We start from the raw sequence: 18,515 nt of genomic DNA, 5'->3' as shown, positions 1-18,515 counted from the left end.
GCACTGCACCAGAAAGGCACTTTAAACACATACTGAAGCTTTGAGGAGTCGTTTCGTATTAATTTTAGAGTAGGGAAGGCAGACCATGGAAACTTCACTATGTCTCCTTTGTTCTCAAAAAAAAAAAAAAACAAAAAAAAAAACACCAAGAAAAAAAGAAAAAAAAGAAAGCGTGACAGAAAATTATAGTTTTGTTCATTGTCTCCTGTTAGCCTGTGAAACAGAGCTAAAGAAAGATTCATTCTGCAGTGTTCGCATTTCATCTTACTTTTAAGCTTCAGCAGAACTTCAGGAACAGAGGCAGAGGGACTGGCATAGGAATTGATCGCCCTATTAAGGGGCTCCCTCTCCTGGCTCTTTTAGAAATATCACCTCGTTACTGATTTCCCGTTCCTTTAAATAGACCCTGAAAAGCAATTAGTAAAGGAGGCAGTGTTTTCTTTTAAAACAGGAGCATACTAAGATTAAAATTAATCTTCATATGCGTTTCTCATAATAATCCTTGCACATAATAAAATCTGTATATCACTACACCAGCTGAAAATTTATACTTTCTAAATATGGGGTTTTTTTGGAAATATATTAAAAACATATATAAGCATAGGAAGACAATGGTTTGATTATCCTTAATCAAAAATTAAGGATTTGCATAAAGCTCCCAAGCAATGTAACTTTAGAGTAAGCAATTGATTTGAGGGGCATATATATGAGGGGCATTGCAAAGAATGCATCATAAATATTTAATTACAGGAATAGTCTTTGTTCTTTATTGGACAATAAAAGCTTTAAACATCATTAAAGAAGTGTTTTCTAAATTCCTTCAAAGCAGAAGAGTAGGAAGAATTAGATAAAGGGCTGAAGGAAGATGGAAAGGTCACTATAAGGTTGAATCCTCTGCCTTTGTTGCATCATTCCACAATGACGCTATTTTGGACAGTCATCTTTTTTTAGGGTGCAGAAGAATAAACATTAAAAGTTCTCTTTGTTCATCATTTTTCACAAGAAACAAAAAACTCTGGTTTTTCTTCTGTTTGGCTTCTGAGAAGCTGGTAGCATGGTCATGTTTGGGTTCATATTTCTGGCAAATTAGAACCTTCTGAATTTGCATTTTTACACAATGTCAAAAAAAAAAAGCATATATTCAAAATAACATACTCCTAGAAGAAGAGTCTAAACAGTTTAATTTCTGCCATTATAAAATGAGACCACTTTTTGTTACTAGCACCAGATCTCACTTTCTTCACTACTTCAATAAATTACATCCAAAAAAATTGCATTATCACTGCAATATCAGAAATGGGAAAAGATTATTTAAGACAGTATTTTAAGAAATATGTTATTTCATTGGTTTGCATTATTTCAAGTAATAACCCTAGAATCATCCACAATTTACCTTGGGAGTCAACCTAAGACAGAACTTAGGAAAGAAACTAGAAACTTAGAAACTTCTTTATTGTATTACACAACTAATTACCATGTATGTCTCAGGTTTGTAAGAGTAAATCTGTTCTCAGCCAAACACTGATTGAGTAGGTTCCATCATGTGATAGTAGCAATTGCCTACAAAATTGGAGTGAACTTCACGTTTAGTATCATTGCTGAATTATAAATACAGCAATGTTGTTGGCACTATTCTATCACAACAGACACTTTTGATTGAAAGACAGAACAATAACTTTTTGGACCCTAATAGGTATGCTCTAAATCTATTTTAGTTTACTCCATAAATAATATAAGGGCTAAATTATATATTTACCTATTTACATAATAGACTATCTGAAGTTCTTTTAATTTTAAAGACTTTTAGTCTTTAACAAAACCACTTAAAGGTAACTTGAACAGAAATAAATAATGTCTGAAGTTCTACTCATAAATAATGAAGTCAATTATCTGAACTCAATTTTTATTCAATGGCTTATTTTTTATGTTGAAAGTTTGGTAGAAAACTAAAATTTATAAAATATTTTTAAAGTTTTAAAATAGAACAGTATTGAGAGATGTCTTTCTTTGCATCTGTATTTTGAACTTTTGATTTTCAAAGTGAGTTCTGCTTTTAGACTAAGTTCTTTTTTTCCTTTTGTATGGCTTTCAGAGAAAGACATTTTGTATTTTGTAATAAAGTTTTCCTTTGAATGGAATGAGTCCATTTAAATCAACAGACTTAAAACAACTATAAGTAATAAAATCGAAGGAAAATTTCCATCTCAAGTTTTAAATCTATTATGGGTATAATAAAATATATATTTGCTTCAACTCTTTATTTCTGTAATTTGTTTGTTTCTCTATTCAACTTCTGTACTGCCCCATCTTGACATTAATATTAAACTAAAGGAGAAAGTTATTCAAAAGTTCTTGGGACCCTACAAATGCTGTCAGAGGAAATAAGTGCTTTCTGTCTTTCAATCTAATATTTTCAAACTACCTTTAAACCTGTTATTAAAAAGCACTAGAAACTGAATAGATCATCATTGCATTTTGAAAAATTGATCCCATGTTTTTTATTAACCAAATCCTGTATTTACCTATAAATCAGCATCAAGTAATTTCCTTCTGGAAATTAGCCACAGGCCAACAATTGTCTTCTCATCTTCTAAAGGCTGAGGTCTTGGAGGGCCAGCCAGTATCATTTTCTAGTGCTTTCAATCTCTTTTTCCTTTTCTGGGTGGTGCACTGACTGAGGGTGAATGTATTATATATTCTACTAGTGTTTCAAGCCACATGGGAATATATGTAATAGTAGCAATTTTTAATTTATATTCCCTCAGGGAAGAGGCAATCTGGATGGCATATCCTCAAAGAGTGGTTTAGTAAAAAGATGCACAATCTACCCAATTAAGCTGACCAGCAGTACCAAAAATAAGCAAGGATTTAGCTGCATTATAGACTTTTGAAACTATGAATATAAATAAACAAAGCCTTTTTTAAAAAAAAAAGAAATTAAAACATTACATAAATATTCATCACTCTACCCTGAAATCTTGGAATAGTCAAGCGAAGAAGGTAATTCTTGGACTACAAGTGTGGAATATCTTAAATAAACAAATGAGCTTACCTTAAACCTCAGTTTATGGGCAGCCTGTTAGTAAGACATTAACTGGGTTTGCCAGTTGGGAGACCATGGTAAGTTTGTCTGTCCTTTATTACTTGACAAGTGTAATAACCCACAGACTTCTGATCCATAGCCTTGGCAAAATGTGGTACAGAAGTCAACAATAGTTCCTGTGCTAGGAATCTCACAGTACATAAGAAAGGACTCACAGTCATTCATAACAGAGTTTGTGATGCAGTAGTGCCACATCCAAACAATAAGAATTGATAAATTGACGGGTTGACTTAAAACCATGGAGGGGGATAAGAAATGAAAAATGTAACCACTCTGGTTTTCCTTTTCCACTTGTATGCCTTTATGCCTTAAAGTGTTCCTCCTCCAAGATTTTCTCCCTATAAAAAGAATATATATCTATATACATAGAGACAGATGGATGGATGGATGGATGGATGGATGGATGGATGGATGGATGGATGGATGGAGAGAGTGAGAGAGAGAGAGGGAGAGAGATACATACTTTTTTTCTTCATTGTCTTGAGGGAAATACTTACAGGTAAGAAATTTTGTCAAAGCAGGGAGAACACTAAAACTTTTTTTGCAGACTAATACATAGTATGAAGGAAATAGTCTATCAGCTGAATTTCATATCTATGTAGGCAGTTATCATAGGCCTTTCCAACTCTAATTCCATGTAAGAAATAACATGTGAAAGTCACATAAATGAAACTTTGAGAATATGTCTGAAAGGCTAGATACTTCTGTTCATATAAATAAATTATTTTAATCTTGTGATGGGTGTTATATGCAAATGCTGGATGTGTCTGTCTTCAGCTAACTCATGTGACCTCTTCCCAAAGAAGAGATCCATGCAAGCCCATTATCAGTAGACATCAATGAAAATCTGAAAAAAAATTGCCTTTATTAGGTTTCCATCAGTTTTGTAAGTGTTGACTTAGTAATTTATTTAGTTATTCTCTGTATCTTCATCTCTCTAATAACAATGTCTCAATATTTATATTTATAAGAAGACAGCTTGAAAGGTTTGAAAAGAAAAGTTCACATGAAATGAACAATTAAGTGAGTCATACAAACTGGTTCTTTGTAAATGAGATCTTAAAGACAGGCATGATTGACTTCCTTTATTCCAAGAAGTTTCAAATATTCCTCAAGACGAATTCAGGTTCTTTAGATAAAATCCCTTTCCTAGTGAAGGCTAGGGGAATTTTATGCTTTCTTTAAATGAGACAGGGATTTCACTGTTTTTTCTGTCTGTTTTCTTGCTCACTAAGACACACACTGTCTTCTGTTGCACTCCAATACATATTCTTGTATTATGAAAAAAAATATATAAAAGAAAAAAGAAAATAGAAAAAGGCATTGCAAATAAGAAAATGTCTGGATTTCATGCCTGTCCTGAGTCCTGAAAGGGATAGCTGATGCCTCTTGGACATGGACTGCAGCGATGACTTCACTGTGAGAAAGAAAACAAGAAATGCTTTTAACCTCCTGCAGCTGTGACTGCAGCCCCACATGGAAATGCACTTTAACTTTTAATGTGATTCAACCAATTAAGATATTGAATCCAACAGTTCCATTTGTTTTCTAAATCTCTTACAAGGTGGTTTTTCCTGTGTTATCAGTCGGAGCAGTCTCCCAGTAATAGAAGCCGAGGGAGATAGGGATGGATTAATTATCTTTTCAAAATAAGGCATCCTGTTTATAATCAGAACTACACGTCTTGAAATATTTTTCATTGAAAATAAATTTCCTCAAAATGATTTAAAACAACCCAAAAAGGAAATCATTTGTCATCAACAAACAATTTGTTAAAACCAGATAATTCACAAAGGGGTCATGGCTTCAAACTGAAGCAGTGCAGATTTAGATTAGGTATTCAGAAGGAATTATTGACTGAGGACTGTAAAACTCTGGTGCAGGCTGCCCAAAGAAGCTGTGGGTGCCCCATTCCTGCATGTGCTCAATGCTACCTTGGATGGTGTTTTGAGTAAGTTCTAGCAAAAGGTGTTTGCCCCCTGCAGGGGGGTTGGATCTGCGTATCTTTAAAGATTTTTCCAACCCAAACCATTCTGTGATTCTGTGCCATGATTTGTCAAAAGTCTCTTTCTGGCAGTCAAAAGAGATAAATTCTCTCTTCTTCCCAGGCATGTATTTTTCTCCTTTATATCTTCACAAAGTAGTGTATTTTTCAGCAATGTAATTTTCTCTTTGACATAAGTCACATCCTCGTGTTGCTTCCTTTTTCTCAGTCACTACAATGCTGAAACAACCCACATTTTAAAAAACAAAACAAAACAACTTATTTTTTACATAAACAGGAGCATCTTTTCAACTAGCATACTTATAAGAGCACAATTAAGACCTAAAAACATATTTAGGGTAAGCAGTTATCTCAGATCTCAGGGGAAGGCAACATATGAATTGTTCACATAAGAGCTCAGGGCCATGCCAGCAAGACTTTTTGGAAAAGCTGTGATGCTAGCTAAGTTTCACACAACCACCTCATCACTTGGCACTGACCTCTCCTATTAGACTACACCTTAGTGTGGAAGACCAGTGCATTCCTAGTGGACTTAACATTTGCAAATGTCAAGCGAGAAAGAGGAGGGAGCACTGTGCAGGGTCACAGACATTGCACTGTGCCAGCTCCTCTTGGTTGTAGGTACACCATCAATGGTAGGGGCAGGAGACCTCTTTTATCATGGTAAGAGCCGTGACTCTTTGGTCCCTGACATTTTGTTTGGACCTTACAAAATTGTGACACAAGACTATATTCCTGTTGCTCATAGTGCAGTGCCCACATGTTTAAACTACAGACATGTAATATTCATAAAACATTAAACTGAAGACCACTGTATAATTAAGTGATTTTTCTCAATGGTTTTGACTTAGTCACTGTTTTGATTAGCTGAAGCTATGATCAGACATTATATTATAAGCATACCGGCAATAGTAATTGTAATGAAGACAGAAAAAACACAAACAGGACCTTTACTTGGATCATCCACTGCTCTGTTTCTCTGCTGAGTTAAAAAAAAAATTTTAAATTAAAAAAAAAATAAAAGAGGAGTAAGGATGATCACCCTTGAAGATGAAAGCACATTCCACCTTCTCTCAGTGTATAACTTACCACAGACCCTCACTGTCTATGAGGTATACCTCTGTTTCCAGGGGTTGCAAGGAGAGAGTCCATGTGAATATCTGCCTGCCACTCGGGAAGGCTGATTACAATGAGAATTGTTTTGAAGGATTTCTCACAGTTGCTTGTGTGGGTAGCCACAGGCTAATTCAGACAATCAGGTGCCACCTTTACATTTATTTTATTAAGATGTGAACTCCTAAAGTGGGAGAATAGTTACTGGAAGTACTAATTTAGAAACATTTAAATACAGCTCTTATTATAGCAGTGAAACATAACCGCAGTGTTGGTGATCAGGTTAGATTGCTATGCCCTTGGCTCAGCAGTGAAGTATTTGCATGAGGTGCGATGCACAGGTCAGTTTTCTGCTCTCAAGGTCCTTCATCCTACACACAGGACAACAGTAGTGCGATCAGAGCCCTTTTCATCTCTTTAGACTTAAAGAGCAAATTCCCAGTGACATTATAGAACCTGCACAGCAAGAATGGGTGAGCTAGAGAGAGAGGGGGATTTGGCTTCTGATGATATAGAAATCTCTACCATATATTTATTTCTAAGTGGTTAGTTTTAAAACTAACAGAGTTGTTGAGGTAGTTTTCTTCTCATTCTCCTCCCATTCTTCCAAAAGTCTGTATGTTCTCGGAACTGTCATGCTTATTCAGCCCCCGCCCCCAACCCCCGAAAAAGTAGTTGATACTTTCACAGGATGTTTGAGAATTCTTCCACGCAGTCATTAGGTTTTTTTAATACCACCTGTATGAGTTGGCTCCATCAGTAAATTCAGTAAAGAAGGTCCTTTAGTTGAGTGTAGTGGCAATGAGCAGCTATCATAAAGTGAAGATCTCCCTTTTTTCTGGATGAAGGTAGCAGCTGATTGGTTTCCTTCTCCCATTTGGAGTTAGTAACAGCTGTGTGCTGTGAAATGCAACAAACATGTGACATATGAGTAAGAACTCTCAGTTATCTTTTTAAAATTATGTTTAGGTGAACAACGGTACAGCTTCCTAGCATTAGTTCTTTGTTGTTGGTATCTTTTTATTTTGGGTAATAAGCCATAGCCTGTTTCACCGTGTATGCAAAAAAAGAAAGAAAAAAAATAAGATGTAAGAGAGAAAAGGAAACTTTTCATTACCTTTTAATTACTATTAAGAACAAATATTATTACTCCAGAAAATAGGAAAATAAACTGAGTGAACAGTGAAAAACTGGGTGCAAATTTAGCAAAATTTCTTTTGATTCTTTCATATACATGCATATATTTTGAAGTGACAATAATGTGTGGAATATTTTGCTCTCATGTTTATATATATTAATTCTATATTTAAAATTCTTTTTGAGGAGCTTGGTGATAAGTCAAAATGTCATATATATATGAGATATGCATTTAATAGAAATAAGAATAAGAAAAATAAGAAATAGAAATCCTTCATGAAATCCAATGTACATATGCACTTTGGAAGAAATATGACAAGTAAAAGCATGCACTTATTGGAAACCTGCAAAGAGCATTAGTATTTATTAAAACTCCTTCAAAAATTTAAAAGTTCATTTTGTATTAAAATTAACCCAGGTTCCTAAGGATCTTGTACATTCTCAATCCATTTGATGAGTGAAAAATACTAGAACAAATAAGAGCTCAAATAAAGGACATACAAATTGTGTATCTTGTTCTTCATTCTTCCACATTCTTCGAATTACCATAGAGGATTTTTCATTCACTATATATCCTTGAAATCACAAAAGAGAAAAAAAAAAAAAAAAAAAAAACCACTTTGGAACATGACAGTTTCAAAATCTCAAGAAATAAAAATCCTAACATTTTCCAGTTTTTCAAGACTTTGAATTGTTAAAATTATATTCAAGTATGTTGAGACATAAGGAAAAAAATTATGCTTTTCTCCTTCGTGTTACCTTAATATGTGGAAAGTTTCCTGGCTTAAATACTCAGCATAGATTTATTATCCTGACTCAGAATATTACTAATTGCAGCCACTTTACAACCCCTGTAATGCCAATGACCAAAACACCCTTAAAGGTACAGGTGTTACTAATGGGGGATGAAAGGAGAAAAGTAAACTTTGCTCATTGTCCTGTCCTAATTAAGCTTGTGCCCTTCTGGTGTCCTTAAGATATTAAAATTTAAGATTAAGATGTTTAAGATGGTATTACATGAATTTTCGTGTAATTTTTCATGTAGTTTTTCATTATTAAATGGATTTTTAAAAAATAGTTCTTCCTGATAGAATAACTATCAGTGCATAGAAGTAACTTTTCCAAGTGTTTTGAAAAATTATGTTACAGGAATTAATCATGCAGTTTTTGCTTGGATGGAATTCATTCTACAGTCAATGGCACTTGTGCAATGCAAAATGTGAGAGCATGCCCAGGAGGAGTATTCTGCGCTCAGAAAAGCGTTTGTCTTTACATTCTGCTATTAGTCCAAATGCAAAGTCTGGCAGTGCATCTCATGACACTGCTGCTCCACTAACTCTGTCTAGAAACAACCTCTTTTCTGCATAAAATATTTTTTCTCTCACAAGTCAGTATGACAAACAATACATGGATTTTTTTTTTTTTCTGAAAACATGTTGAATTAAAAATGCTGTAAATTTACAAATTCTGACATACACCCTTTAAAATTTGTGCATCCACTGTTTTTATTTTCATTATTTTCATTATGCCTCACAGAATACATTTTTAATGTTTAAAAATGTTCTATTCCATAAAAAAAGATGGCTTTTAACCAAATAAAAATGTAAAGCCAACTTTCTCCAAAATCCATCTGGTTTTCATTTTCTTATGATCTATAATCAGGAAATCCATTCATATACAACATGTAATTTTTGTGCTTTCAGGTGGATAGCAGAATGAGATGTTCTGCATACGGTCACATCTAAATTGATAATTGTCCTGGCAGAGTGTAATTTTAAAGTATAGCATGAAGGAAGATGTAATTTGTACATTATAACTCTTATACATTTGTTTTGCCTCTGACTGTAAATGAGGCTGTTCTCTTTGGTGGATTTATCTGAAGGTGGGACAGCTGCCTCCGAGCAGGCCACAGCTCTCTTGAGTTAAAAGGATACAGTTTAAAGAGGTGGTTTACATGCAGGCTCTCTTAACTTCAAACCACATGCATCACTGATTTCCAAATGATGGGTTTCTGTATTACTAGTTTAAGGTCCACAGTCTTACATTCCTGAATACTCATTATACCAAAAGTATAACAGTTTGGTGACTGGAAAGAGGAACTGTTATTATATGGCTCCAAAATGCTAGCATGCATAATATGCCATGAACAGCAGAAATCTGCTGGCAAAGAAAAGATTGCAGTAGTTCTTAAAAAGAATTTGATGTTTTTAAAATATAAGTGCCATCACTATTCAATATTCAAAAAATAGATCAAACTATTTTTTACATCAATAAAGGTCAGATAAAGGTTTTTGAAGAATAAAGCTTCATACACAAGCACTCTTTCCCCTGATGTTTAATAGTATATAATATTAATTATCTTATGTAGGAATCTTATGTAGGAAATGGGAGTTATTTCTTGTAAGGTGATTTATTCTCCAAAAATCACAACTAGAAATTCTGTATGCAGTTTGCAAAAGATGAACTTTACTTAAAATGCAGTGTGGTTTCTGGTAGAAAGTACTGTTGTATATTCAAAATGCCCCTTCTAATTTCACCACCTGTAGTAACACATAGCACTGATTAGAGCATAATAGGTAGCTCATCTATGTTGAGAACAATTGTTTGTTTTGAGAAAAAAGCCTTCTGGTACAAAGTGGAAAAATTCTGACAGCCCTCTTCTGAATTTGCTTGGTAAATCTAAGACACATTTCAGTAACTCATTTTGTTTTCCTAACTGTATGATGTTACTTAGGAAAAAAACAACAAGATTAACTATGAAAAATATTTTAGTGCAAAATCTCCAAAGCCATTTTTAATATGGAATTTTTAGAAGTGATCTGAGTGCTCCTAAATTTTCAACATATTGCAAAGGCTTTGGAGATCATGATATTAAAACTCATGAGAAAAAGCAAGCCAAGCCAGAGCAGTTACTGAAGATACCTGGCAAATTCAGAATTCAAGCAGATCTTGATAATTTTCCTGTGCCATAATCCTAGTGTTCAGAGTTCAGGGTCTTCTAAAGCTTGAAGTGGTGTTTTTATATTTAATAGCCTTTGACAGATTTTATTTCCATGGATTTGCTGTTTTGATGAATACAAGTAGCTAATGCACTTGAGGATTAAAAACTTGAAAATCTTAGTCATGCTTGGACACACTTCATTATCATAACCAGAGGTGCAAATCACTCTAATGTACTGCCATTTTTATGTCCACCTCATAGACATAATCAAATTTAGTTCCATAATCCATTTATGTTCTTTGGGGCTATAAACTCCATTTCACATTGCGGGGGGGCGAGATACTGCGGTCTTCACTGACTTCAGGTCTACAAAGGAAATTTGAAGATCAAGGGTTTCTGACCCAGAGGGCTCTGCCACACTGGCTAGTTTATCTTACACAAATTTGAGGCTGTCTGTTGCAGCTTGTGAACAAAAGCCCAGAAGCAAAAGCCTTCCCTAGCCTTTGTTTCTTTGGTATTTCCCCATGAAGGTTTTCTCTTTCCATATTAATTTTCATGCTATTCCCTCTCTATGACTGGGCAGTTTCTGTACCTCTCTTGAGATTGTGTGGATGGAATTTCAAGGTTGCACTAAAAAGTCATTTTTCTCTGGATTTTATGTGGGTAAGAGGTGAAGTCAGGTAAACGAAATAGTGGAATGGTAGATCAGTAACCTTATGGACACATAGATGTCAATGCAATGCAGTAAGAGAAGACCAGCCTTTCCTAAAAATTATAAAGGAAGCATTTGCTTGTCAGAATTGTTCCTGTGACCAGCAGAAGAGAGATGAAGATGAAAGATACGGTGGTATTTTCCAAATAAGGTTATGATCTGGCTCCCATTGACTGTAGTGTTTACAGAACCAGGTCCAAGAAGTGTAGTGAGAAAGAGCCAAAAGAATTTATGAATCCTTCTGGTCCTCCCCTTGCCTTTTGTGGAAATTACAGCCTTGATATACTTAGCGTTTTTTTAAAAGCAAAACAAAATTATGACCTGCGAAGGGCTGAGTTAGGAAATGCACAATGTTCTGTAGATGTCAAGAAAATATTAAATAGCTTTTTTTGACTTTTTATGCTCTTAAATTATCTGATTTTCCTGATTCTTGTAAGACAAATGTCAGACAGCTGTCTCTACCGAGGCACAGTGTATTGTGCTATATATCACAGTGCTGTAAACAAAATTGTATCACCTAGTCAATTTCAGCACATCACCAAGATGTCAGCAGCCATGAGAGAAGCATTTGAAAACCAGTTGTTACAAATATGGTACACGTTGTGTTTTCCTATAAAAATACATGACACAGATAGCTACCATGAGTTTTTGATCACACAATTTTAGAAGGGCTCAAAAGATAGAGTGGACTTCATCAAACTTCTTTCTTTTTGTTTTTTTTCCCCTCCTTTTTCACCTTAACAGGAAATGGATATGGCAACCCTCGCAACTCACCAGGTCTGCTGGTCTCACCTGGCAACTTGAACAAGAATATGCAAGCAAAATCTCCACCTCCAATGAATTTGGGAATAAACAACCGTAAACCAGACCTCCGTGTGCTTATTCCACCTGGCAGCAAGAGTACCATGCCATCAGTGGTAATGCATTTTCAAAGATCTTTTTATTCTTATTTTTATTTTATTCTTTTTATCTCCTTCAGATAAGAATTATTTAGGAATTTCAAGTCTGGCTCAGGAAACTAAATTCTTGATTGTGTGTTTTTTCTGACTAGGGCTTGACATCAAGCTGAAGATGTAGGCTGAGCCTCCTTGATTGCTTTTTTCAAGTCTTATTTACTTCCTACCTTTTGTTTGTTGAGTTGCAAAATAGAAACTGTGTCCTAACTGTGCACAGTCTAACCTTCTGCAGTCTCTTTCCCAGTAGCCAAAAGTTTTCTCTGGGGTTCTTATAAAGGCTGAATTTAATCCTGAGTATTTCTAACCTATTATGTTTTTCTTAAATATTTAGCCACACAGACTCTTAGCAGATGGCATATTAACAGTAATAAATTAATTTGAGCCCTATCACTGTGAGGTCCAAATTTTGTAATGATAAGAGGTAGTAAATAGAGCAAGAAAAAAAGGAGTATGAAATTTCTGTATCTCCTGCCCCAGACTAGTGAAATTTAGTCTATATACTATTTTAGAAGACTGAATTGGGAAGGTATCATGTCCACATCTTGTAGTTTCTTTCCAAAAGTTTGTTAGTGTTTCCAAGTAAAGCTGTTTTGACTGATTTAACATTAAAAGTGAATTCAATTTAAAAAGATTGTAAGTGATGCAGTTTTCCATTTTGTAACAAACATTATTAAAACAACTTCCAAGTTGGCTTCTTCAGCTTGATGCAAAATAAATTAATCATCAAACTAAAACTGCCCATAAATGTGTTGCTACCTCGTAGGTGAAAAAGTAACAAGTAGTTCTACAGAGCAATACTCAAAGTTGATTAAGACAGTGACAAGCTGTCTGCATCTAAGTATTTATTCCAAGCCCCTGTAAAATTGTATTTTCCACGAGACTCTGTGAGTGGTCAGGTGCAGCAAGACAGTCTGCAAACAGTGAGACTGTGGAAGAAAAAATTAATTCTTGGAGAAAGACTTGTGCTGAAAATTGGATAGGTTGTTCCTGCAATTGAGTCAAATACTCCATTAGAATGAGGACAAGTAGATCTACAAGGTACATTTTTTTCCAAGATATGCTCAGAAGGTGTTTAATTTACTGCCCCTATGATATAAAAAATATTCCCTAAGCTAAAAGCTGCATCCTGGTAAATATTTATATTCACTAATTTTTAATGCTCCTTTCCTATGCAATCAGTCTGAGGATGTTGACCTGCTTCTGGTAAGTGGTAATGATATTCACGTTAATAACAAAGAAAAGAAAATCAATTCTTTTTTATGATGTAGGTAAAATGTTGGTTGAAATGAAATGGAAAATACTACAATAATATCCATGTTGTGAACAAAAAAGCTCATTGCAATATTTTAAATATACCTATAGAAGGCCAGATACAATTGTTGCACATATTCAAATTATGCATGTTAGAATTAAGCTTTCTTTTTGGTGATGCACGGAGAGCATATAAACTTATGTTGTTGAAGATGGTGCAGTCTTATGATACCTTTTTTGGTGGCTCTATAAACATTTTTTCCTGCCACTCAAATGATTAGAGTTCTCTAGTGTAATTTTTACAGTGCAACACCTAGTGCCCTGGAGTTAAAGATAAGTGTGTAACTGCTGTGCAATCTAACAGCCTTGAAGGGCTTTTTTATTGCACAAAAATGAAGTAGTCAGAGCTCCGTCTCCTGGTAAAAGTTCAGTAGTCTGGGGGGTGCACCTCACTTTCAAAATCCAGCAGAGCTGGGTTCAGGGTTTTTTCATTTGCCTTTTTGTTTTGCTTTGTTTTGCTCTGTGGGTTTTATTGCTTTTGTGGTAGTTTTGGGGTTTTTTTATACGAGTGAAAAGGAAAACAATGGGAATAGAGTTTATATATTTCATTAGTTTTTCACATGATCTGTTCTACCCACAGTAAAAGCAGTCTTACTAGTTCAGTTACCTAGGAGATACTGATGTAATAGGTTACTATGGTGACAACTGGTCTCTTGAAAGCTTGTAAATGATAGGGTTGGCAGAGTTCATCAAAGCCACATGTTAAATGATTAATTTCTAGAAATTTGTAACAGCCTGTATTTCTCATGAGCAAAACATTCCCAGAAAGCAAATACACTCAGCTGACTTAAAACTGGTCAATAATATGTTTATTTTACTTACTTTAAAAGAATCAAAGGATAAATAACTCCCAGTCTGCTCAGTCATTGGCTACTCCAGTGGTTTCCGTAGCAACTCCTACTCTACCAGGGCAAGGGATGGGAGGATACCCATCAGCCATCTCAACAACATATGGTACTGGTAAGTATGGGTGCAGGATGCAAAGGATGGGGAAAGGAGCAAGGTGCTGACAAGTGCCTATCTCAGTATTAATGCATTAGCTAATGTTCCCTGGGAGAAACTGAAAAATTCATAGCTGTTATGCCTTTGTGCTACATTTGTTTATTCTATACCTGTCACTAATTTCAAATGTTTCTATTTTAAAATTAGCTGATTTGCTTGAAGAAAAACTGATTTGGTAGCTTTATTTCATTGGCTTTAATTAAAAACAACAACAACAACAAAAAAAACAAATTAAAAAAATAAAGAAAAAAAGGAAACTTAGTCAACAGTTCTTAGTCTTCCTTGGATATAATTTTATGCAGATGAGTGCACCGTTCTAAAGCAGTGAGGGTAATGGGAAAAAGCAGCTTCACTATCTCCACAAAAGAGTTCAGTAGCTCTGTTGGCTACCACACCTCCCTGTCTGGGAGGGTGCAGAAATGAAGCCTCAAAGCATCTTTGCAGTTCCTGCTGTGTATTGGTGCTGTACAGCATGCACAAAGTGACACATATGTCCAGTGTGCTTAGAGAACACATAGATTGCTCAGAAGCAGACTACCTGCTGGGTTCTGCAAGGAAGACTGTGACCAAAATGTTATATTTTTCAAGTCTTTCTGACGGTCCATTTGTAGTTACGTGGAATTTACAGGCTAAGAACACTTTAGATCTGCCAAACCCGGTAAAGCCCCGCTAGATTCCAGAATAATTATTAGTACATTATTTGCTCCCAAGTTAATGAGTTAAGGGAAGAGGAAGATTTACTTCTGCTGCAACTTAATGTGATTGGTGTAATTAAAATTAAAAGGCTTACAAAGTGACATGAAAATTACTATGCTAGTTGTTGTTTAATTGCTTCCTCTTTAATTCTCTGTTAATTATTGTCTTTCTGTTTTCAAATCTAGAATATTCTCTGAGTAGTGCAGATATATCATCTCTCTCTGGTTTTAATACAGCCAGTGCTCTTCATCTTGGTTCTGTTACTGGCTGGCAACAGCAACACCTACATAACATGCCACCATCTGCCCTCAGTCAATTGGGGTAAGCAGTGTTTTCTTTATTTTACTGTCCTCCGGTGACTTCAGTCTCCTCAGTAATTCCAAATGTGAAATATGTCAAAATAACTAAAACTAAATGTAAAAACTAGATTTTTCAAAACTGGAACAATGTAATTCATAGAAAGTTTGTTAAGGAGATGCAATGAGATAGTCTGTGTTCGTGACATTTTCTCAGTAGTGTACTGTTTATGTTTTTGTCTTTTATTTCTTTAGATAGCATTTTATTTCACTACTAAAACCAAACACCTGTATTGTACTGATGCTATATTTACTATTTATGCTTTTAATTTCCAGTTACTATTGCACAAACATTTACAGTAAACTAGATTTTTTTTAGATATTTTAATAAAGTGAGACATAATTAATTGACCTGAGATTAAGCCTTAACCTTATATAATAATCACAAACTTCCTTCTTCTCAACTCTGAAATTCAAGTTTCATTTATTTGGAGATGATTTCTGTGAGAAAATACCATGATTAAGCCAAAGGACTGTCAGCTCATAAAACTCATTGAGATGTGCCTGTGCTGAGGAGCACAGGTATTCCTGCCCTCTAGTGGCGGCTAATTTTGCAATATTTATTCAAGTTTTGGAGAAATACAGCGCTCAATCATCTTAGGACCTCTGGAAGTGTGAAAATTCACACAGAGAAATCATCTGAATAAATAACCTCTCTGCTCATTTAAGTGAACAGGTGAATGATTTCCAAATATTATGATATCTGCAATTTCTATTAAGTAAGACCCTTGGCATGAACTAGTGTGACACAGTAGACTAATGTATGGTTTTAGACACATTGGAATTTTAAAAGGTTATAAAGATTATCTTCTACTATAAAAATAGAAGCTAAAAACAGCAGAAGTGTATTTATGAGGAAAAAATTTAATTCATATACATTTTAAAGGAAAACTTTTTTTTCAGAAAGAGATCTTCCACATATACTTTTTTTTCAAGATTGTTGCCATAGGGTGGAATGATTTAATACTCTAAACATGGCTTAAATGTCAAAATTCGCCTTCCACTTTATCTGACCATTTTTCGTAACTTATTTTAGTGTCTTTACCATGCTGATAACTTGAGGTTTTAAGGAAAGCTATACAAATGTTTCAAAGGAAGCATTTCCTTTGAAAATGGAAAATTTTCACATTTTTTAAACCTCATTTCCTGTATAAATAAGTATATATAGTTACAAATGTCATAAAAATATACAAGTGAAATACTGATACTAGAAAAAAAGTAGAGTTACTATCTTTCACTTTTCTTTTTGGGTTTGCACTATTCCTAGGACAGCATTTAGACTTGCTGTACAAGTCATAAATTCTCAAATAAATTGAAAGCTCATATGTTAGGTATCGCTGTATAAACAACTGGTACCATACCAAGGAATGTAATAAGGTTATTTGGTTATCAAAAAGAAGTATAAATTAACTCCTAAACTAACTAAATGCCTTTTCAGATATGTCACACATTGTGATCTGTTTCTGATTTGCATCGCAGAATGTCAAAGTGTAATGGCTGTGGCTGTGGAATACATTCTGGGTTGCTACTCTTATTATTATTATTACTATTATTATTCTTTCAGTGATTTGTAAGTGAATTCAGCTATGAAAGCTGCTTCACAGACAGTTCTGGAGAAGTCTTCTGTCACTGCAAAAAATCATAAGCCTTTATTTTGCTCACTGAGTACTACATGCAAGAGCAGCTGTTTTAACATTTGGATTATTTGAAAAACTTGAAATTCTGTAGAACACATTCAGTCCATGTTAACCTGACTTAGAATTTTCAAAAATATTTTAAAAATGAAACAAAATTACAGCCATCCTCATATAGTTGAGAAAACACATCTAGAAAGGTTTTGACAACATAAATCTCTCTGCTTAGTGAGGCAGTATACTGAAAAGATTTGGCAGCTGTGAGATGCTTGTTGTTAGCAGTAGGCTATAAAAACCTGTGAGAAAACAGTTAATGGAAGAGGTATTCCAGCTCTCCTTCAGGTTTTGCTTTTTACCAAAATTTTTTCACTAAAGGTAAAAATCAGCTCTGCCTCCTTAATGCATGACAAGAATGTGGTTAGTAGTAGAATAAGATAGGGTTAGATGCAGTATCTTGCTCTAGATAAATCCTCAGCAATTTCAGTAGCGCTGTCAGAACCATCTTGGAGGTAATTGGAGATCTCTGCAACCAAGCTCTTATTTCTTCAAGTTGACTGTGTAATTAGGAGCCACACTAGTGCTGGTGGACTAGAGGGCAAATACCTGAGGGCATGGGAGCAGTTAACTTTCCCTGTATGCACAGCTTCTGGCCTTCTGACAAGCCTGGTGAACAGCACAACAATGTAGAGAGCCAGTTTAGATATGACTGGGACATTGAAACAAGCCAGACTTTTCAACATTTTGGGTTAGAAACCAGAATAGCATCTTCAAAATCTTTTAACTGCATCTACACCTGGAAAAAACACATACACAAAGTGTACTGAAAATCAGTCCATCCCAAAGCTTTGGGATTCGGCCTGAATCAGTGTCTCTTACTGCTTACTTAACATGTACCAAAGAGATTACCAGAAGTTAACTGCTGATAACCAGAAGGGAAGTCCTTTCCAAACTTTGTAATAAATTATCAAGCATTTTTATGCACAAATCCATAGTATGGAATATGCTCTCTTGCACCCACATTTCCTAGCCTAAGAGACAATCTTTTCATCTAAAAGTAACATCCATGGGTCAAGATTTTGCTTTCCTAATATATGAGTGCATGGAGAGAAGCAATATTTAATCTGAATGTGCTTCAGTATAGATAATTATTTATAGTTTCTCCAAACTTCTACCCACATGAATAAAAAGTCCAAATTCATAGTGTTGACTTGTTCTGTGACCCTTATATAGCAAGATTACTACTTAGGCACAATTAATTTTGATTAGATAATAGCTATAGCTAGACATAAGAAAATATTCTCCATTAAACTATTTTTACTGAAAAATTTGAAAATTATTACATCACATTAAATTAATTTTATTGCTTTGAATAAAAACCTTATGTATTTCAGACTGAGCCTTTTTTATTATGCCAATATTATAAATAAGATGTTCTAGTCACTCTATTTCATGCGAATTTTTTTTAATTCCAGTTTAAAAAGTGTAAACTTTAACATGTGAGAGCTAAAAAAAAGTCTTGACACAGAAATTCTAATTCTGCTTTTATATT

General features: G+C 34.6%; 1 protein-coding gene across 14 annotated transcripts in view; it reads left to right on the top strand.

Moving 5' to 3' along the window:
- MEF2C (myocyte enhancer factor 2C) overlaps positions 1-18,515 on the top strand; it is a 127,704-nt gene that overhangs the window by 100,786 nt on the left and 8,403 nt on the right. For 10 of the 14 annotated variants that reach the window (XM_086868740.1, XM_086868743.1, XM_023944709.2 and 7 more), the window contains 3 exons: positions 11,756-11,928; positions 14,109-14,238; positions 15,162-15,297. In XM_086868740.1, coding sequence (XP_086724866.1) covers positions 11,756-11,928; positions 14,109-14,238; positions 15,162-15,297 — 439 coding nt within the window. Of the gene's footprint in view, positions 1-11,755; positions 11,929-13,146; positions 13,171-14,108; positions 14,239-15,161; positions 15,298-18,515 lie in introns of all 14 variants that reach the window. The other 4 variants (XM_023944708.2, XM_023944701.2, XM_086868738.1 and 1 more) reach the window with 1 other exon arrangement.

Source organism: Cyanistes caeruleus, chromosome Z, assembly GCF_971803275.1.
Source record: "Cyanistes caeruleus chromosome Z, bCyaCae1.hap1.1, whole genome shotgun sequence".
NCBI classification, from domain to species: domain Eukaryota; kingdom Metazoa; phylum Chordata; class Aves; order Passeriformes; family Paridae; genus Cyanistes; species Cyanistes caeruleus.
The sequence above is the reverse complement of the archived record's forward strand: the minus strand, read 5'-3'. Positions and strand labels throughout refer to the sequence as shown.